The sequence below is a fragment of the Rasamsonia emersonii genome (genome assembly GCF_000968595.1).
Source record: "Rasamsonia emersonii CBS 393.64 chromosome Unknown ctg1118621760029, whole genome shotgun sequence".
Lineage (NCBI taxonomy): Eukaryota > Fungi > Ascomycota > Eurotiomycetes > Eurotiales > Trichocomaceae > Rasamsonia > Rasamsonia emersonii.
Window position 1 is genome coordinate 1 of NW_013563258.1, and position 21,062 is coordinate 21,062.

At 48.9% G+C, this 21,062-nt stretch overlaps 6 protein-coding genes across 6 annotated transcripts; 4 read left to right on the top strand and 2 right to left on the bottom strand.

The window, feature by feature from the left end:
- Positions 1-84: 84 nt before the first annotated feature.
- On the top strand, positions 85-757 carry T310_2441 (uncharacterized protein; the record flags this gene model as incomplete). The annotated part of the gene is made up of 3 exons (XM_013474672.1): positions 85-191; positions 272-426; positions 492-757. 3 exons carry the CDS (start codon positions 85-87, stop codon positions 755-757), a joined length of 528 nt encoding a protein of 175 aa, XP_013330126.1.
- Positions 758-964: 207 nt separating this feature from the next.
- Positions 965-3,947, bottom strand: T310_2442 (Protein SIK1; the record flags this gene model as incomplete). Its single annotated transcript, XM_013474673.1, has 4 exons — positions 965-1,852; positions 2,118-2,546; positions 2,611-3,730; positions 3,784-3,947. The coding sequence occupies 4 exons, from the start codon at positions 3,945-3,947 to the stop codon at positions 965-967; spliced, it is 2,601 nt and encodes an 866-aa protein (XP_013330127.1).
- A 380-nt stretch (positions 3,948-4,327) lies between these two features.
- On the top strand, positions 4,328-6,277 carry T310_2443 (Carbamoyl-phosphate synthase (glutamine-hydrolyzing); the record flags this gene model as incomplete). The annotated part of the gene is made up of 7 exons (XM_013474674.1): positions 4,328-4,369; positions 4,421-4,515; positions 4,572-4,593; positions 4,655-4,696; positions 4,749-4,769; positions 4,822-4,995; positions 5,051-6,277. The coding sequence occupies 7 exons, from the start codon at positions 4,328-4,330 to the stop codon at positions 6,275-6,277; spliced, it is 1,623 nt and encodes a 540-aa protein (XP_013330128.1).
- Positions 6,278-6,725: 448 nt separating this feature from the next.
- Positions 6,726-7,864, bottom strand: T310_2444 (Histone acetyltransferase (MysT1); the record flags this gene model as incomplete). Its single annotated transcript, XM_013474675.1, has 2 exons — positions 6,726-6,749; positions 6,959-7,864. 2 exons carry the CDS (start codon positions 7,862-7,864, stop codon positions 6,726-6,728), a joined length of 930 nt encoding a protein of 309 aa, XP_013330129.1.
- An 865-nt stretch (positions 7,865-8,729) lies between these two features.
- T310_2445 (Uncharacterized protein) lies at positions 8,730-13,973 on the top strand (the record flags this gene model as incomplete). The annotated part of the gene is made up of 8 exons (XM_013474676.1): positions 8,730-8,945; positions 9,009-11,643; positions 11,740-11,756; positions 11,874-11,877; positions 11,915-12,359; positions 12,433-12,553; positions 12,627-13,696; positions 13,946-13,973. The coding sequence occupies 8 exons, from the start codon at positions 8,730-8,732 to the stop codon at positions 13,971-13,973; spliced, it is 4,536 nt and encodes a 1,511-aa protein (XP_013330130.1).
- Positions 13,974-19,450: 5,477 nt separating this feature from the next.
- On the top strand, positions 19,451-20,929 carry T310_2446 (uncharacterized protein; the record flags this gene model as incomplete). The annotated part of the gene is made up of 7 exons (XM_013474677.1): positions 19,451-19,742; positions 19,865-19,961; positions 20,082-20,256; positions 20,286-20,308; positions 20,376-20,435; positions 20,494-20,557; positions 20,759-20,929. 7 exons carry the CDS (start codon positions 19,451-19,453, stop codon positions 20,927-20,929), a joined length of 882 nt encoding a protein of 293 aa, XP_013330131.1.
- Positions 20,930-21,062: the final 133 nt, after the last annotated feature.

Consider the following 21,062-nt stretch of genomic DNA (forward strand, 5'->3'; position numbering starts at 1 on the left):
TTCGGAGGGACAAGACCATGATATTAATTATTGTCGGCATAAGAAGAATTAATTATTGACAATTCTGGCACAAGACCAGCCATCATGGCTGGAGATACACGAGAACCCGATCGGGCGTCGTCCGATCAATCTACCGCCAACAGCACCGATCAACCTACCAAGAAACCCAAGCACGAATTCCCAAGACGCAGGTGGGAAAGCTATGGGAAGCATTTGGAAACCCCGAGGAACCGGTCAACATCCTGCCTACTGCAAATTACAACCCGACTAGTGAAAAGCCAAAAGAAATCACATTCACGGAATCGCTCAAGTCGATATCTCTGAAGGATTTTACTACTTTCTATAAGGCGCCCTGTGCACGGGATTCTCTATTGGTTGGACTGGGCGCGGGATTCGGTGTCGGCGGGCTTCGGGGCGTTCTTGGAGGTAAATGTCTTCAGTTGAAGTCCAGCGAGGATCTGTGAACTCATCTGCCGGCTTTTTCTTCATAGGTATCGGATCGGTCTGGCCCGCCTGTAACTGGGCTGTGGGTACTTTCGCAGTTGCGTCCATCGTGGCACACGAATATTGCCAGCGCCGTCGTGCCAAGGAAATAGATGGCATGAAGCAGGCCGTGGAATTGATGCGGGAACTCCAGATCAAGAAACAGAAGGAGAAAGAACAAAAGAAAGCCGCTGAAGAGGCCGCCCGCCAGGCGGAGGAGGAGGAGCGGAGACGGAAAAGTTGGACCAATCTCTCGAACTACAAGTTCTGGTAGCATGTATATTCACTCTCGTGGAGTCGCGGCGTTGCCTATGTCCTTTTTGGGTGATATCCTCCGGTCTCATATGACGATGATGGCCATTTTGTAATATAAATTGATGCTATGTCGACGTTTCCAATGTACAGGATGTTTCTGGACCCCATCCCTCCACCTCCAAACTCCCTGAACGCCATCTGTAATAGCAGTGATCGGGGCGGCTCTCTAACTCTTATCCACGTCGAGGTCGAACTTGACCTTCTTTTGAACAGTACCTTCCGGCACGTCACGTATGCTGGCCCGATTGATCCCTTCGCGTCGCTCGCGACGTCTCTCCCGTGCTTCCTTGGCTTCACGTTTCTTCCACTCGGCAACTTGCTGCTGCCTTTTCTGGGCTCTCGCCCAGGCAACTGCAGCTGTCGGCTTGAAACCAATCCCATTCATACCGTAGCCATCATCGTTTGGGTCAGCAGGGTTGTGGCCTGTGATCTCTGAGTCGCGCCAGGTGAGCGAATCCTCGCCAGCGTCTCCGGAGAGCGGCGGAGATACCCGTCGTCTGCGTGATTTGGATGCTGGCAATGACTTGATCTTCTTGCGAGATCCTGGGACTTGCTCCTTTTTCCCAGCTGGAGCAGGAGGAACATTCTCTATTTTATCCTGTTGTTCGGCGCCTTCGATACTGGTTTCTTTCGCCAGTTCTGGCTCACCGTCTTTGAGAGAGTCCGCTTGCATGGCATCATCACTCGAAGCAGGAGCCGTGTCATCCGACTGAAAAGAATGGTCCTGCCATTTGGTCTCCAGATTCTGGCTTTCAACTTCAGAATGGAGATTTGACTCATTGATAGCGAGTTCCTTCAGGCGCCCTGCGACGGCGGTGCGGGGACTGTATCTCCCTCCTTCATCTTCCTCTCGTAGGCGGGCCTCTAAACTTGCTATCGAGACCGTTGAGGTCGGGGAAGCTGGTGGACTGCAACCCTCAGATTCTGAAGCGTCTCGTTTGCGCTTGGGAGACCTATACAATAGCGGCGCTGCCATCCTAAGTAGCGGGGCTGAAGATCGCAAGGACGTCTGATGGAAGTCGTCATGGAAGAGGGCACCGCGAGCAAAACGGACCTTGAGGCAGTCAAACTTAAGAGTCACTTTGGCGATCGCTCAAAAGACCGGAACATGCTCAAGGCCATTTTGTCCGACGCTTTGATGTGAGAATAGAATCACTTGGGGGCGCTGCTGTTGCCGATCGAGAGATGCGGGCTGCCCGGCTTATCGACGGGCAGCGCACGACTAGTCTAGTACGTCTACGACGTTATGCCGAGAAGTCACCCGCAAGTGTGAAAACACAACGCAAATTCCAGCTACCACAACATGTACATATTTTTACAAGCAGCATCCAGCCTGTCAAAACATAAATCAAAGCAGATAAAACAATAATAAGCGCCAAAGCATCCAGAAACGCCACAGATGACCCATTCCTTCCCATAAATCGGACAGATTTAGGCCTTGGACTTCTTCTTTGACGGTTCGACGTCACTCTCCCGCTTTCGCTTCTTCTTTTCCGAGACATCGCCGTCGGCAGCATCGGACTTCCGCTTCTTCTTCTCCTTCTTCTCTTCTTTGTCCTTGTCTCCCTTGTCTTTCTTCTCTTCCTTTTCCTTCTTCTCTTTCTTTCCTTCTTCCCCTTCTTCTTCTCTTTGTCTTTCTTGTCCTTCTTTTCTTTCTTCTCGGCCTTCTCGTCGGCATCACCCATTTCTACATCGCTCTTTTCGCCATCAATTTGCATATCAGCCAGGATAGAATCCATGGCGGTTTTCTAGAATGAGAAATTAGTAGATCAGTAGAGTTCTCGGATACTCAAGAATATGAACGAAACCTACCATTGCGACCTCATTCTTGGTGGGCGGAGCACCAGTGGCATAAAATTCCAGGCGTTCTTCGACTTGCTTCCGAAGGATATCTCCGAATTTTGTCGTTGGAGTTTCGGAGAAGTTATCAATTCTCGAGGCAATGGAGCACTTATTCGCCAGGAAACGTGATATTCTGCCCTTGTTTTTGGGACCCGCCCTGCCGATGAAGGACGAATGGTACAGCAAACCGTATTTAGGCGTATTACCCTTGGTCTTCAACGCCCTGAAAAGGGCCTTCTCTGCTCCCAAAATCTGAACAGTGGAGGCAGGGTACTTGGACAAGTTGGTCAAGCTGCCCGCGTGGGAAATCAGGCGAGCGCCAACGATTTCACCGATCAGAGCAGCTAAGTTGGGGGCAACCACGTTCATCTTGGAGACCAGATAGGAGTGCAGAGACTTTCGATAGTTGGAAAGACTCACGACGCGCTGGGCAAAGGCAATCACATTCTCCATATCCGTCTCCGAGATATCTTGACCCATGCTGTGTCTAGCAGCATCGATAATGCTTCGGGCAACTCCTTCGTCATCGTCTACCAGCGCAGCAAGATCATGGAGACGATCCTCTGTAAGGGTCTTCTTGTCCTTTATGAAGAGAGCGACCCGGGCGTAGCGTTGATTTTCCGAAACGATCTTAATGAGCTCAGGGAAATGCCAAGAGTACCACTCGCGGACTCTCATCGAAAAGGTGTTGATAGCCTTGTCAAGCTGATCCAAGATTGCGATCGCTTGAATGATATGGTTGTCATCTCGCTGGACGGAAAACTTGACTTTGGCACGCGAATAGGCGTGACCAAGACCCAGCTGCGCGGTATCAATGTCGCCTTCACGGAGCTGCTTCAGGAGCTTAGTCGCATGCAGCCGGATGCCTCGAAGCATGTCCTGGACGACCTCGCTGGTGTCTCCAGTCTCGCAATCGACAAACGGAAAGGCGGCCTTGATACTTCCTGCCAGTGCTTTGTCGGAGACCCCCAGAACAACCTTCTTCTTTTTGCCGGCCTTTGGGAGGTTCAGCTCGAGAAAGGAAATGAGTGTCGACGATGCCACTCCCTCTGAGATGTCATTGATCTCGCTAAGGGCCTGCTTGTTGTTTCTGGGACTCTTGTCAGCGCGCAGCCGCCACAAGTAGAGATGAATAGCACATACTCGAATGGCAAGAAACTGACGAGATCAACCATCTTTCCGAATTTCGCAAGGTCCTGCACGCTCTCCTGGACCTCTTTCAGACGATTGCCGACAGTATCGGCCTGGTGAACGACTTTGAAAATCGAGTACCCCATAGGGGCCTCGTAGAGGAGGTAGTCTGCCATGGCTCCTGCGCCGTAAACCACGTAGATGGAGGAACAAACTACCTCAGACGAGCAGGAGAGCTCGCTAGTACAAACCCTGAGTGGATTGCGATTGTACGAATCGCTTTGCAGGGGCGTGGGTTGCAAGAACAAGAGGTAGGAGATCCGAGATGTCGGAGCTACTTTTTTTTTTCTTTGCGGCGGCGCTAGTGCGAACCCCGAAATGTGGGTGGGCTTCTTCCTGCCAAAACCAGAGCTCACCGCGTTCGACGGGGCACCACCGCCTACAAGACCCAACGCCATAGACTTGCTGTTTTTCGATCTCCTTCTGTCTCCCACCCTTTCACATCCGGTTTTATTCATCATAGATTTTAAGTTCTCTCGGTGTCTCTCCTGCAGCAATGTCTGCGACCCAGTTACTAAATCCGAAGGCGGAGTCGAGGGTAAGAAATCTCCTGATTACCCCTCCGCGAACGCACACTGACACTGTCTAGCGGAGAGCTGAGGCTCTCAGAGTGAATATCAGCGCCGGAGAAGGTCTCCAAGATGTCCTCAAGTCAAACCTGGGACCTTCTGGTACCATAAAGATGTATGTCATCATCTCCAGCTGCATGAGACGAACTTTACTCTGACGAAATATCGCAGGTTGGTGGATGGAGCAGGAGGGGTATGCGGTCCTGACATGAAGAGGGGAGGACCTGGAAAACTGATGCGCATGTGAAAACCAGATTAAGCTCACCAAGGATGGGAACGTTTTGTTGAGAGAAATGGTTCGTTTGCTCCAATCTAGGCCACCTGGCTATAGCTACTAACGTTTCGCAGCAAATCCAAAATCCCACTGCCGTAAGATCCTTCCTCTGGCTTATGCCTTTCCTCTATACTTATCTCCGTGAAGGTCATGATTGCGCGAGCTGCTACAGCACAGGACGATATTACGGGAGATGGAACGACGTCAGTGGTTCTCTTGGTTGGTGAACTTCTCAAGCAAGCGGATAGATACATCTCGGAGGGGCTTCACCCACGGGTCATCACGGACGGCTACGAGATCGCTAAAAACGAGGCCCTGAAGGTATGTATATTCCATAGGTCTTGGTATACACTCCTGCTGAGGGAGTTCCACACAGTTCCTCGACCAGTTCAAGATCAATCGAGAAATCGATCGTGAACTGCTGTTGTCCGTGGCTCGCACGTCATTGTCTACGAAGTTGAACCACGCTCTCGCCGAGCAGTTGACCCCTGATATTGTTGATGCTGTTCTGGCCATCTACAAACCCCCGGCGAAACCAGATCTTCACATGATTGAGATTATGAAGATGCAGCATCGGACGGCATCTGACACGCGACTAATTCGCGGCCTTGCTTTGGACCACGGTGCACGACACCCGGACATGCCCAAGCGAGTCGAGAATGCTTACATCTTGACGTTGAACGTCAGCTTGGAATATGAAAAGTCTGAAATCAACTCGGGTTTCTTTTACTCGAGTGCCGAGCAGAGAGATAAGCTAGTGGAGAGCGAGCGTCGATTCGTGGACGCGAAGCTTCAGAAGATTGTGGATCTCAAGAAGCAGGTCTGTGGAAATGATCCGAAGAAGGGTTTCGTTGTTATCAATCAGAAGGGAATCGATCCACTCAGCTTAGATGTTCTCGTCAAGAATGGAATCCTCGCCCTCCGTCGGGCCAAGCGAAGGAACATGGAGCGTCTCCAGCTGGTTTGTGGCGGAGTTGCGCAGAACAGTGTGGACGATCTCACCCCCGATGTCCTCGGATGGGCAGGTCTTGTCTACGAACAGCAGCTCGGAGAGGAGAAGTATACCTTCATCGAAGAGGTCAAGGATCCCAAGTCGGTCACCATCCTCATCAAGGGTCCCAACCAGCACACCATTGCACAGGTCAACGATGCTGTCCGCGATGGCTTACGCGCCGTGTACAATACGATCGTGGATCAGAGCGTGGTTCCCGGCGCCGGATCCTTCCAGGTCGCCTGCGCTGCCCACCTCTCTTCAGAGAACTTCCGCAAGACAGTCAAGGGCAAAGCCAAGTGGGGTGTTGCCGCTTTTGCGGACGCTCTGCTTGTCATCCCCAAGACACTTGCTGCCAACTCCGGTCACGACATCCAGGAATCTATTGCCAACTTGCAAGATGAGCAGGCTGAAGGGAACGTGGTTGGCCTGAACCTGGCCACCGGTGAACCTATGGATCCCGTGCAGGAGGGAGTCTTCGACTCGTACCGTGTGCTGCGGAACTGCATTGCGTCTAGCACAGGAATTGCCTCGAACCTGCTCCTTTGCGACGAGTTGCTGAAGGCCAGGCAGATGGGCAAACAAAATGGACCTGGAGGAGCGGAGGAGTAATGTCAGCGAACCAAATAGTTAGGTTGCAAAACAAGGCGTCCAAATGAAATGTCAGTAATAAAAGCATGTGACAGACAAGATAAAGAAAAGTTTGTATAGTTTCATAGCTACCTACCTTAATTCGAAGATGTTAGCCCGTATTACAAGGTTAATTTCTTAGAGTAAAAAAATGGTTGCCTATATAAATCTAAATCCTTATTCTATCCCACACTATGAACGATCAGGCACCATCATTATGCCGTTACCAGGCATCAATAAAAATACAAATATGAGAAAGAGACTTGCAGCTCCCAGACCGCAAAAAGGACTACGCGGAAAAAAATCTCATCATTGTCCACCACTCCGTTTTACAGTTGAAACAATAACATAGGGTATCTTTTTTTTTCTTTTGTTTCCTTGCAGTGACCAGACTAGACCATACCAGACCGGACCAAACCAGAAACGCCATTTACCATATCATAAATTTCTCTGCCTGTATATATATAGCCCGCCAATACCTCTCTTTTGTTTATGTAGACTTCCAATCAGGTCACGTATCGTCGTTGTCCTCTCGCCGCCGCCGTAGATTCTCCGGGGCCCATTCACCCAGGAATCCCTCTTCTCTTACTGGATCTCGTAGCATGACATTGTGGATTTTGGCCCATTCCAAAACGTTCGACTTGCGCACTATGACGGTCTCACCATTCTCGTCGCCATCCCCGGCAGCCGAGGATGACGTTCTCTTGCGCTTCTTGCTCGCCATGTCGGGCTCCACACCCCCATCTCCTTCAATGCAGTGATGACATCTTCCGTCAGCATCCCCGTCGCCAGTCCAATATCTCGTACGGTCATGCGTTCCCTGTGGGGTCTCTTTTTTGCTGCCTTGGTAGCGTTCTGCTTCTGCTGCACGAACTCGTCGGGGTCTCCACCGGGAGGGCCAAGAAGGAAATACCGCGCAATACGCTCCTCCCAGAAGCGTGTATAGCTCCGACGGCCCATTTCACTGAGAGGTCTCTCGGGGCCGCCGATGAATCCCCCCTCGCATTCCCAACCACTGAGTTTGTAGCTCACGCCCATGAGCAGCTTTCCCAACTGTTTGTGCTGGTAAGGCGGGAAGATGAGGATGCACGCGAGGTTGTTCGCATCCCAGGACAGTTTCTCCTTGGAGAAATATCCTAGGATGTGGTAATTCTCGGGGTCTTTGGGATCGGTGTAGGTGAGGATGTAGTAGAGGAAGGACGTGACATCGAAGAAGACGGACTTGTGGTCGAGAAAGAGCTTCGCGAAAAGCGACAGGTTCTGCGCGAACAGCTTCTGATCCTCCCCGTCTAGTTCCCAAACCGCATAACCGCCGTGTTCGTAGACTTTGACTCCTGGGGGAGAGGTGCGGAACTCGCAGACACGGGTGTGCCCCGCGTAGGCGCCTGCGTCACATGTGTATCGAAAGCACCAGCGGCAGACGTACAACACATCTGTATCCTTACTAACGAGCTCTTCCGGATAAATCGAATGGAACCAGGTTTGGAAGCGGAGATCGCCTAGGACGACGCGCTTGACACCGCGATCGGCGCGTTGTTTGGAAGGGGTTGAGCGGCTACCGCGAGCCATGAGGGAAAAGGAGAGCGATTCAGGTCAAATCGCGAGGCAAAGTCCGGTATAGGTTTCTCGCAGGGTCTTGGAGGATACGCTGCCACGTAAAGGGCCATCAGGCGCGTAGCAACACTCAATGCGTGAGAAGCAGTACCGCATCTATCCCACGGCTGATAATAGCCTATGTGAGACGGCCTAATCTTATCCACAATTAGCAACCCATCGACAGGTGCGACCCTGTGCGGTGCCCAGCCAGCCACAGCCGAGGAGGAGGCCGAATTTCGAGGGCGATATGGTACTGCTGACTCTGCAAGTTTGCTGCTTGTCTGCAATCCTCATGTCTTGCGCAGCCCTGGCATCGGAGGCACTAAAACCCAATGCGGCATGGTGCCGATGCGTCCGGGGCAGGCTGGGCAGCGGGGAACAATCCAGCCCGCGTGATACAAAGAGCTGCTCGTTGTCCCAGCATGGTGACAATGCCCATTACCCAGAACTCTGTTGCCTGGAGCACAGTTTCTCTTCCCCATCGTTAAGACAACACACTTATCCACTATTTCGCCCATTTCGAAATTTTCAAGTACGGGCTTGCTGCGCTCCTTCTAGGTGTCGACTACCATGTGGCGTGCCCGGAGTATCGGCTGCTAAGGCTACCATCATTCGTTAGCGCCATCTGCTTCTAGGCTGCCTCATTTTGTGCAACTTGGGCCTTCTTATCCTTGGAGGGGTCTTTCTGTATGCGAACTTAACTTTCTATTTGCCTTTCTGCAAATATAGGGGGTGCTGCTGATACCTCAGCTGCGTGATATCACACAGCGGAGCAGCCGGAGCTTGAGTTTGATCGAGCTTGGAAGGTTCCTTCTTCCTGGATACATCTGTATCGAAGATGTTGAAGCCATTTCAGATCAGAGATCTTCACGTGCCTCTTGTTGAGGAGAATCTCTACGATTCTTCAACAGAGAGTGCTGTCTCGGAGCCTCCTGATAGGTCCTCCCGCCATGGAATCATCCAGCTCTCAGCTCCTGAATATGATGAGATAGCTTCGAACCATCCCAGGGCGAGACTGACTTATATGGATGATGACGATGGGGAGATAATTACTGTGAGTCTTTTTTCCCCCTAGTTCTTTCAGCCTAGTTTGGTTCTTACTCGTAGATTATTCCAGGTTGGGTCCTCCTTCGAGCTTGCCCAACGCCTAGACGATCCCATCGATATCTCGACACTTTCTCCCTCGTCCCAGTCTCGAGATGACGCGACCCCCATGCATGTTTTTGACATCCGACGGTCAAACTCTGTCACGGAGCTGTGGAAGAATATTGAGAGGAGATCTGCAATGCTCCGAGCTTCCGCTGAGGCCCCGGAGCCACAGAAGTCATCCAATGCCGTTGAGGGACATGCTGCGGAATCCGGTGCGCAGAACTTGGAAGGGAATGGTCCCTCGAACCAGCAGGACGAGCCACAGCCACTCCTTGCAGCATTTGAGGCTGAAATGGCCAAGATTATGGAATCGTCCGCTGCTCAAACTGGAGAAGAGTCATCTCCAAATCCGCCTACAGATGCTCCTGAAGATCGTCCTGCAGATTCGAACTCTAGCCATCATCCAAGGCCAGGTGAGGTTCTGACGCAAGCTTTGCAGAACCTCGCTGGTGGAGTGGAATCTCTTGGTTCAGAGCTGAAGTCGAGAATACCAGAACTCGAGCGCCGCCTCTCGTATGCTCAACGCGTCTTCCCCGAACATGTCGGTCCTACTTTCCAAGCTGCTCTTACAACTCTTGATAGCCACGTCAAGAACTTGGCGAATATTGTTCATGATGCATCCATTGCAACAGGACATGCAGCAGACAGGGTTCGCCAGGCGGAGCTTCGATCAGCCGAACAAGTGGTCGACGGTCTGGGCAAGATGGTCGGAGAGGTTGGTCAAATTGGTAGGACTCTGTTCGCAGCGTTTGAGGCGGAATTCGGACGACGGAGTTCCAGTACTCAAACCGAAACTCCAAATCAAGCGACAACTTCCACATCGCAAGAAGAGCAGCGGCAAGGAGCCCCTATTGATGAGAAGAAAGAACCAGCAGCGGATGCCACCTCATCTGCCACTGCTGGCTGCGCGACTACTGCGCACTCGGACGTTGATTCTGGCACAGGTACAAGCAGCAAGTTAGCTTCGCCTGATCCATCGAAGCAAACTGGCGCTTCATCCCAGTTGTCAGACGTGATTCCAGAGAATCAGACGCCCGTCCCCGCTCCGCCGCCTCCTGAGACTCGCCCACTTCCGATCAGGACATGCACCTGGCCAAACCGATCTGCTCAAGTACCTCCTGTCCCTCCTTCCCCTACTCACGAACCTACACTTAATAACCATGTCGAACGTTCTCCGCAAGAGCCCACATCGCAAAATAGCCACGATGGCGCTGTCCAAAGCCAGCCCAGCTCCGAATCCTCGAAGGCTGTAAAAGACTCTCTCTTCATTGGCAATGTGGGATTCAACGTGACGGAGAAGATGATAGAAGATGTGTTTGCATCTAAAGGCTTTTTGGCCAAGGTTCATCTGCCAACCGATTGCGTGACAGGGAAACATGCAGGCTTTGGTTATGCTCACTTCCGGTCGACCCATTCGGCAAGAGCAGCACTGGAAGCTCTTCAGGGAGCCCACATTGATGGTCACTCCATTAATCTCGAATTTAGCGACAACTCCCCTATCGACACTTTGCAGTCTCCAGAACACGTTTCTGATGGAGGACCAAAGCCTCCTACAGCTTCTGCGGAGGGGCCTTCCTCTTCTCAGCGACTGCGCCACCGCCAGTCATGGCATCCGGCCAGCCAGAGAACCGAGCAAATTGACTCAAGACGCGTCTCGTTTATGGATAGACTAAATGCTGTCTCACCTCGTCCGGCAACATCGAGCAAGGACGGACAGCCAGGAATTCATAATGATGATCCTGGCGCGCTTCTTGATCAATCAGAGGAGAGCGCTGAATTTGCTGCCCGCTACCCATCTCTCCTGCCTAGTAGCGACGCGCAGTCATCAACAGCTGCTTCACCAGATCGTCTTCTGACGCTGAGTCCAAACTCGGAAATGGCGCGCTTTCCACCGGTTTCACAGCTGGACGCACATATTCTTGCTAGTCAATACCGGTTTGCGCGTCCCAAGCCCTCAGCTGACAGTCGAGTCGATGACAATAAAGACCGTCAACCTTTTTCCCAACCCCGGCCAGAGAACGTGTCCGTAACATCCGTTCAGGAAAGGCAGCAAGCTTCCGAGCAGCCACGCGTTCCCATGGAATCTCGTCCTGAAACTCAAGGGCTTCAGACAGACACCCCTTACCAACATGGCCGAGGTCGGCTACGTCGGTCGCGTCCGATGATGCCTGCGGCACCATCCGCAAGACTTACTAGTCCATTCAATCCCCTCGTTCCTCACATGGCACCCGCTAGGCCTCTAAGACGTAGCGCCACGGAGGTTCACTCACTCCGTAATCGTACACGCGAAAACCCGACGGCCACGCGCCCATTGAGCTTCTTCGAGCGAGAACAAGATCGGGCTATTCCAGGGAGCTTTCCGGCTGACGAGCCCGCGCCGGTAGCAAGCGGTGAATTCGCGTCAGACAGAGACATGCAGATTGCTATCAAGCAGAGCATTATTGACAATTGTGTGGATACGTTGGTTTCTCTCGGTTACGGCACCGAACTGGATGGAGGACGGCAAAGGCTTCGCGTATATGCTGAGGCTGTTGGAGGCAAAGTTGCCGATGCTATTGATATGATTGAGGAAGATAGAGCAGCGTATGCACGACATGACTCTAGTACGCTGTGAGGCCCGGTTGTTGGGAACTAACTCTTACTTTTGATACCACAATTCTTGTGATTTCATTCATTTCAGACTTGTTTGTGTTTCATAGTTATGGTATTTGCTAGGGTACGACGGGTCTTGGAATTTGTTTGTTGGAGATACCTAGATTGACTCGTCTAGCGATGTAGTGTCTCTCTCTTCTGATCAGGAGAAATGGAATGAATCATGACAATTTCCCAGTAGATAAGTAAGTTGTGTTGTACGGAGTATAGATACTCACGTAGTAGCTGATGCATGTGCCTTTGAGATCACGGCTATTCCCGTTAGGGCTAAAAAGGTCACGGACTCACGTCATTCGCGGAGCCGAAAAGAATACCGCAGCTCAACGCGATCTCAATTCTCTGCAGATTCAACGTTGGAACAGCACACATTCGTTTATCGGGGCACGATCCCCTTCATACGAGCAATGCGGACATGGCGGCGGGGCTTTGCGACATCTATTCGGAGGCTTAGCCAGCAGACCATTGCGGCTCGTCCAACTCTACGATGTGCGGAGCTCCTCGAGTCGTCCCGGAAGGACGGCGCGTGCAGCCTCGAGAATAAAGAGGTTACAGTGCAGGGCTTCATCCGGTCTGTCAGGAAACAGAAGCGCTTTGCGTTCGCGGAGATATCGGACGGCTCGACGATTCAGACTCTGCAGGCTATTCTGACTCCCGATCAGGCGGCTGAGTATGCTTTCTTTCTTTTTCCCTTCCGACTTGCGGAGGCACAATGGAGACTAACGGCTTGTCGCGTACGCCAGCTTGACGACGGGGGCAGCTGTCGAGATCTCCGGTCTGTGGAAAGCCTGTCCTCCGGGCAAAGAGCAAAGCCATGAGCTCCAAACTACGGAGGTGAAAGTAGTCGGCGAGGCTGACCCTGGGGTGAGTCGGATGGCAGCACCAACGCAAACAGAATACTTTTTTTTTTTCAATTCTGACAATTGCTATTTTGCAGACATATCCTATCCAGAAGAAATACCATACCCCCGATTTCCTACGACAGATTCCTCATCTCCGCTTGAGGACGCCCTTCAACTCGCTGCTCTCGCGGTTCCGTTCAGAGTGTATATATCAAGTGGGACAAGTGTTTAGGTCGCATCCCAGCGGGTCATTTGTGCAGGTGCAGCCGCCATTGATCACGTCGTCGGATTGCGAGGGAGCGGGGGAGACATTTACAGTGATCCCGCAGTCATTAGCAACGACATCGAGTCCTGAAACGGAACATTTCTTTCGCTCACCGAAATATCTGACCGTCTCTTCACAGCTTCATCTTGAGGCGTATGCTGCGGAGTTGGGGAAGGTCTGGACCCTGTCGCCGACTTTCAGAGCCGAGAAGAGCGACACTCCACGTCATTTGAGTGAATTTTACATGCTCGAGGCGGAGGTGAATTTCATACGTGATTTAGATTCTCTTACGGATCTGGTCGAGGACCTGATCCGCGATTTGACGCGCCGGCTGTACGACACGCCTGTTGGCCAGGAGGTTTTGTCGGCCAAAAGAACGGGCGAATCCGGGCAAGAAGATGGCACCGACGCTGGTCTGCGTCAGAGGTGGACTGGTTTGATGGAGGGTCCTAGGTGGCCGCGGATCACGTACACGCGTGCAATCGAGCTCCTCGAAGACGCGGTCGCAAACCATGGTGTTTCGTTCAACTTCAAGCCCTCATGGTCTGAGGGCCTGCAGCTGGAGCATGAGAAGTACATCGTGGACAACATTTTCAACGGCAGCCCGGTATTTGTGACGGACTATCCGAAGAGCGTGAAGCCGTTTTACATGGCACCTTCCGAGAATTTGGGCGACAACGTGCCGCCGGAAAAGGCCACGGTGGCGTGCTTTGACCTGCTGCTGCCAGTGATCAGCGAGGTGGTCGGGGGCTCACTTCGCGAGCATCGTCTGCCGAACCTGATTCAGAACATGCGAGAGCATGGCCTGATCAAGAAAGTGGCCGATGATGCGCGTGCCGACGCGGCGGAGCCTTCGTATCCGCACCTGCTGCCGAACGAAGACCTGGGCCATCTTCGATGGTATGCCGATCTCCGTCGCTGGGGCAGCGCTCCGCATGGGGGGTTCGGACTGGGGTTTGATCGGTTGATAGGGTATCTTGCGGGAGTTGGAAGCATTCGGGATGTAGTTCCTTTTCCGCGATACTTTGGTCGGGCGGATTGTTGATACAGTTACTGGATGTACAATAGTAGTATAGATCTGTAGTATAGATCTGAACGGTTACCAAGAATGAGACACCTACTTAAACTTATCTTAAACACACTATATAGGTACTTCTTGTCTGTGTTAAAGGAATAATAGCGAGGTAAATTCATGAATTTCGCACTTGGAGGAACTGCTTTTCTACTCCTCACAGTGTCCCTGACACTGGCACTGACACTGGCACGGGCACTGATACTAGTACTGACCCTTCAGCTAGCTATTATCTTTCCTACCTAAGAGGGGAAAGAAATAATCTATACTCCGTAAAGAGCAGCACTAGCAGGCAACAATACCCATAGTAGTAGTAAAATAAGTAACAGCAATAATATAAGACTAGAAGACAAGACGATTGATTAATTAATTGATTAATTCTCAGAAAATTACTTACTTACAGACTTGCATGCATGTATGTATGTATGTTTGCGTTCAATGGACATCAATGAAGAGCTTTGTTTCTGAATATCTGACAAAAAAAAGGACACCAAATCTACAGTATAAATACATATTATGAGTTCGTTTACCTGTTTAACGAGAATATGGAAGTAAGCTAAGATTACATTGTAAACTTTCTCAGCTGAGTCGAAGTCTAGACAGAAGGAATAAAAAGGATTACTACTGACTAGATGCACGTACTGTATGCCATTGAACTAAGTAGATAGTCAGCATGATGATCGCTCTCTGTCAGATGTACTCCGCATGTAGGTGTCAGACACTAATGTATGACCTATAGCGTATGCCGGACATAGTCAGACAGTACGGAGGAGTTAGTTGTCAGATCACCCACACCTAGTAATATAGCACCGCGTATAATTAGGAGGATGACTGAAATACATAGATTAGATAGGCATGTAACTATGTAACTATGCAAGTCAGATTAAGCCAGGTACCTACCTAGGTAGTTATATAGTACCTAAGTAGTTAACTTTATTTTTCGTTTCTTTGTTTGTATTCATGTTGATATTGATATTTCATGTTCATGGTTAAAAAGAAAAAGAAAAAAAAGAAAAGAAAATGTCCTTCGCTTTCCCTTCTATCTAATAAAATAAGCCCATTCGAGCAGAATCCTTAATAATTCTTCTTCTTGGCGATCGATCGATCGATCGTTATCAGCTAGCTGGTTTTAACTTAAGTATTGGGGGCCTTTTTTGGTTTTACGCCCTTTCTACGGAGTACTTTCTACGGTAATATGTAGTGTAGGATTGATTTGGAAGGATGCTTAGCCTTAGCTTTAGCTACCTTAGCTACCTACCTAGTCTACCACCCTAATTACCACGTATTACTGCACTACTAACACTGCTACTAGCCTGCTACTACACTAGACAGGGATATTATTGAACTAAACTAATGTATGTACCCTACCGAAAGAACAGGGGACAATGACATGGCCATGGGGATGGAATAATGTTGGTTGGCAAAGGCAAGGGTAAAGGAAAAGACTCCGACTGGTTCGATGGGATATTTAAATTAATTTAATCTTCTAATGAATGTACGGCTAGATAGAGTCGGATTCGTGCAGGGACAGGGATGTAAATAACACGCAAAATAATTAAGCACCTAGACTGGAACGATCTTAACAGGATTGTTGACAATGGGTTACAGCGTTAGCAAGCAAGAGCTAGGAGTTATAATATACTGGACTATTGTTGGATACTATACTAGCAGATCAGTCACGAGTTCAGTAGATTGAAGAATTTATCTCGATTCTGGATGTGACAATGCGGAAGAGTGTGTTGGTTATACATTATATTACGTTAAGTATTTCCAGTAGTTGCATAGTTATTTTTTTTTAATTTTTATTTGTTTATTTAAACTTCTGCATTCTGGTTATCTATATTCTGCAGATAAAGATCCTTTCGAACAAGATCCCAGCTGAATTATACTTCTGAACAAGAGTGTACATACACTTCAGAGTGAACAAAAAGAAAGGGGGGGGTTCAATTATTTCCCTCATTTGCATATACTCCGGAGGATTATACTTCATAACACAAGACTTTATGAAAAGGTGGATTGAGATATACGATATCTCGTGATAGCAGGCAGTACTTACTGGCAACTTTTTGTTGTTGAGATATCTCCATCAGTCATATCATGTCATCATGTCATGATAAATGTTTATTTCTATCAATCAATCAATTACTATCACCTAATCTAGTCAGACCTGCCTACCTTACTCGTAAAGCCAGGTCATATGACCAGACCAGACGAGACTCGTCGACAAAACACAGCCTTCATTCAGTACTTTCATTATTATCATTATTATTCCTCGTATTCTGATCCATCCAATATAATTAATCCAGTTTCGTATTAGTATTAGCCAGTCGAGACCGGTTATTAGCTAAATAACGGCCATGACGCAGTAAGTTATAAAGTTATAATACTAAGTTATGACATGTCTGTGTGTCAGTGTCTGTGTCAGTGTCTGTGTCAGTGTCTGTGTCAGCGTCTGTGCCACCGCTAATCATAATCAAAAAATCAAGTTAATACTCAACAAAGTTCGCAACAAAAAAGAAACGGAAAGAAAAGGAAAAGAAGAAAAAAGAAGATGAGGCCTGTGCGTTTAAACTTTTTCTTTTTCCTTTGTTTCTTTCCCTCTTTTCCCCTCCACTCCACTCCCGTCTCTTTCTTTCCTAGGTTTTTCCCCACCAGTTTATTATAACCGACCGACCGACCAACCAACCAACATTATTATCAAACCCCGACAAATTAAATAAGGTTAATGGTTAAACCGTTAAATAATACGAGCAATTTCACCCGAGGGGAACTCTGGACAATGACAGGACAGGTTAATTATTAATTAAATTATTATCTTTACCTAGGTAATTAATTAAATTCATTTTAATTTAGTTTGTCTTAATAAATTTAATTTTGACACGTGGACGCCACAGACTAGCCAGCACTGCCCACTCGAGGCAAGTTTGGCGAGACGTGGACGTTCGTTCGGTATTCTTTTCTATTCTATTCCATATTCTTTCTTTCTTTCTTTCTTTCTTTCTTTCTTCGCCGTGGGTATCCGGCCGAGACGGCTAGTAGATTATTACCTAGATAGATTATTACGTAGGTAGGCGTTGACTTGGCCATACATACTGTACAATACGTAACCTCAATTAAATACTTATCAAGTTAGTTACTGTAGGTGAGTATCGTCATTCCTCTGTATGAATAATAATAGTCAGAAATGACGTATTGAATGAAGGACATAATAGTCAATCAGTCGATAAATCACCTGCGCAGCATGCGTTCGTTGTTGGTGTTATTTGTTGGTAGTAGGGTTCAGCCCTTCGTTCCAGAAGAGGGGAGGGGCTCGTGATCATCATTAATTAATTAATTAATCAATTAACCCAGTAGGCAACTCCGCACCGTTAGATAGATAAACACATATAAATAGGTAGATAACATACCTAGGTATCTATCGGATTACGGAAATAGGAAGGTGTATGGAGTAGTGGACAGCTTGCTAAGAGGGAGGCTGTTTGTTTAGCATGATGCAAGGTTAAAGTTAAACTTATTAGCTACCAGGCTCGATAAAATAATACGGAGTATGCATGCAGCATACCGTCCATTGGGAATATTAATCGTAATCATAGTCATATCTCATGTCTTACTCGTCAAAGCTTGTTTGAGACAGCGTTGGCCTTTGGAGCTCCGCTAGTGGCTGGTCGCACACACTCAGCTTGCTGACAGTGGTCATCCTGGTAAGTAGGTAAGCTGCGCTTCAAGCATTCATTTCTATCTACTGTACAATTCCACAGCTTGGGAGGCTTGGGCCAAGGCTTAGCGTTGAGTCTGTCTTGACTCCTCGCGAGGCTGGCTTGTGTCTCGTGACCCTGATTTGGCTAACTTGGCTTTTATCAAGGTTAATATATCTATCATTTATATGATGCTGCTGATGCTGCTGATGATGACAGTGATAGGCGGATAAGAGAAATCAAAAGATTGCATCCGATTGCATCAGATTGCATTGCATGTGAGACAGCTGACGCAGTGTTGTACAGTACATACAGTACAGACAGACAAACTTGCATTTGCTGCTGCCTTGCAGCTAGCTAGCTGATATGTTTTATTTATTTATTTTAATTTTATTTGTTTTTATTGAGGCAAGGCTAGCCAGTAGTACTTAGACAAGGGTATTTCTTTTTTTTTCTTCCCTGTCCACATGGCAAGTGGCACAGTCGGAGCTCCGTCTTATTGGCACGCTTAAAATGAAGCTTGCTTCCATGCTAGCTGGCAGCCTGGCTCGCCTTGCAGCTCCCCTCTTTTGGTTCAAATTGGTTGTTGCTGGCTGCGCCACAACAAGATGGATGGCCTTGTGTGACAAGCAATAAAATAAATGAATAATATTACCCAGGTGAATTATTACCCAGCCAAGCGGCATGTTTTATCCGAGTCGACGACTCGACGGCAATTGATGCGTCCAGAGGGTGATTCTTACCAGTCACAGGCACGCCACCATCCTTGCTTGCTTGCTTCATGCAATCGGAGAATCGGAGATAACGAGCCAACCTCATTTTCATACTCATCAGTTGACAGCACAGCGCATAAGATGACTGCCAGTGCCAGCAGGGTTGTAAAACCGAGGTAGGCATCAATCAGGCTTTCTTTCAGTAAATGCTGGTAATTAGCGGAACAATTAATAGATCACCTATTCGTACGAACGTCGATTAGAGTAGATACTCCGTACAGCACCTAGATACGCAGCTTACTCGTAGCAATTCCAAGCGATAACTTAATCAGAGTTTAAACTTTCAATAGTCTAGTCCGTATACGCCGTACGGCGTTAACGGAGTTCGCAAGAGTCAGACTGTCAGACAGATTAACTCATCAAAGTGGCGATCGGAGTACTACTACTTGACGGTGTACTCCGTACTCCGTACCGGACCGGTTGGACCGATCCATGTTGGTTGCAGGTTGCATGGAGCATGGTATGTTGCATGTTGCATACTCCATACGTATTGCAGAAAAGAAATTCAAGTGTCACTCCGGAGACCGATCGCAGGAATACGCAGCTGTATTGCTGCAACAATAATGTCTCGACGGAAGGTCAGCTGCGGAGCATCTCGTATAACTCGTAGGCTGGCAGACCTTATCGGAATAGAGTACTCTGTACGGCTACGGAGGACGGCTAAGAGGCTTACTCTGTAGAAGGTAAGCTGTATTCAAGAACCACCGGAGCCAAGAACCAAGGGTTGCGGCAGGCGATGCCCGTCCGGGCAGTTGATGTCTCAAAGAACGCTGTTAGCGGCCCCACCACGGCGATAGTCGCGAAGCCAATCTCGAGTCATGCCGTGTTTGCCGTGATCGGCCTGAACAACCTTAAATAATCATTACATGAGCGTAAGCAGCATTGCATTCTTGACCAGGCAGGTATTTTGGACTCCATGTGTCGTTCATCATTCTTTATTCGTTCTGATCAGCAGTGCAGGCAAGGAATTCGACGTAACGTATGGTACGGATTTCCCATTTTTGGGTGGTGTCGACATCCCTTTCTCCTAGTCCGTACTCTACTTACGGTGTACCTGTGCTTGGCCCTCGCACAGACAATTACCATTGTGGTAATATTCAATATAATACTCAAAATGTTAATTCATGTGAAGAGCCTTGCCGATCATCATTCTCCAGACTTAAATTTTAAGCTCTCCCAGTCTGAAATGGATTACCTTACCACCTACCTTCCTGGGCAAGATGTGCAGTGCCTCAGACATGCCCGCGCAATGACGAGATCACGGGCGAATCGCCGCGGCCGTCCACCAACCAGGTTGCGCCGACCGGGGGAGGATCTGCAATCCTGCATTTTTTGCATCAGCATTAAGGTTGATAAGGTTGATCGTGAATTTTCGATCAAGCTGCGCATGGTAGTGGGAAGGGATGGTAAAAAAAATAATTTTAGTATTAATCACAAGAATAAGAATAAAATAAAAAATCCTCCTGCCCACATTCCAACTCAGAAAGTGATTGTCTCTACCGATTGGCTCAGAAATAAACGACTAAAGATCAACTGCCAGACGAGCGCCTGATGTGCAACGATGGCAGGCATGCGGCGCAACCGAGCTGGAATTGCAACGCTGAGGATTATTATACGGAGTCTCCGTACGGCGTATAGAAGTACTGTACAACTAAGAGTGGGCGATGGATTTTGGATTTTCTTGGGGGAGGGGGGCTGAAATGCAGGTCGATCGGCAAGCAGATCTCTGCTGCTCTCCTCTGCAGGCCTACGTCAACTGTTACGGTCGCATTCTGGAGAAGAGCCAACAGCAGGCGCGAAATTAAGTTATTATGGTTGTTCGGATCGCCAAGCCAAGATCCGCCTGGATTCCCCGTCATCCAATCACGCCCTCCGGCCAACGCTGTAACTTTAAATCAAAAAAATCTGTCCAGCGCAGCTGTATGTTTTCTGTTACTAACATCTACGAGTGCTCTGTTCAGCGTGAATTCAGGTCGGTTACATACAGAGGAATGCATGTGCTAAGGAATGGATGAGATCTGCCACATGCATCTAATCAGATTAATCCCATCTGGACCAGTGATCGATATGAATCTCCAAAATGGAAAGAAATGTGAGAGGTTCGTCAGAAAAAAAAAGTTATGCTTGCCAGAATGGAACTGCTGGAACTTGGCGCAGGCAAAACATCCCTAACCGGATCCAGATGCTGGAGATGAGACAAACTGGGGTAGCTACCAAGAAGGTATGTACTGTATACCTACTCTGTTTGCGCGAGTTGGCGACGTCCATCCACATGGCCATCGGAAATTTGCCAGTTACACAACAACAAGCACTGCCTCTGAACCATGGGTCGATGCTGGTTCTTGTGGATCGAAGACTGCTACCTCCCAGTGGCGCTGTCGCACAGCATAAATAGCAATACCTTAATGAATCCATGAATCAGATCCTTGCAGAGCTGAATCGCAGACACCAGACACCTAATCAGGAGGCTGATGTTACAGCCTCCATTCTGGCTCCAGATTGGCAGCTCCACAGGATGCCAGGTTCTGCTGAATACAACACTGTCGGGACGCACCACATGGCGGCTTTCCCGAGTCATCCGGCTGGAAGCTGATTCAAGGCAGGATTTCTTCATGGAGTTGATTTCGAGATTCCAACATGGGAGGCCTGAGTCTGCCTCCTAGACTGGTAGCCTAAGCGGACTGCAGGACTGCAGTCGAAGTACTCAGTACTTCCTATAAGATCAC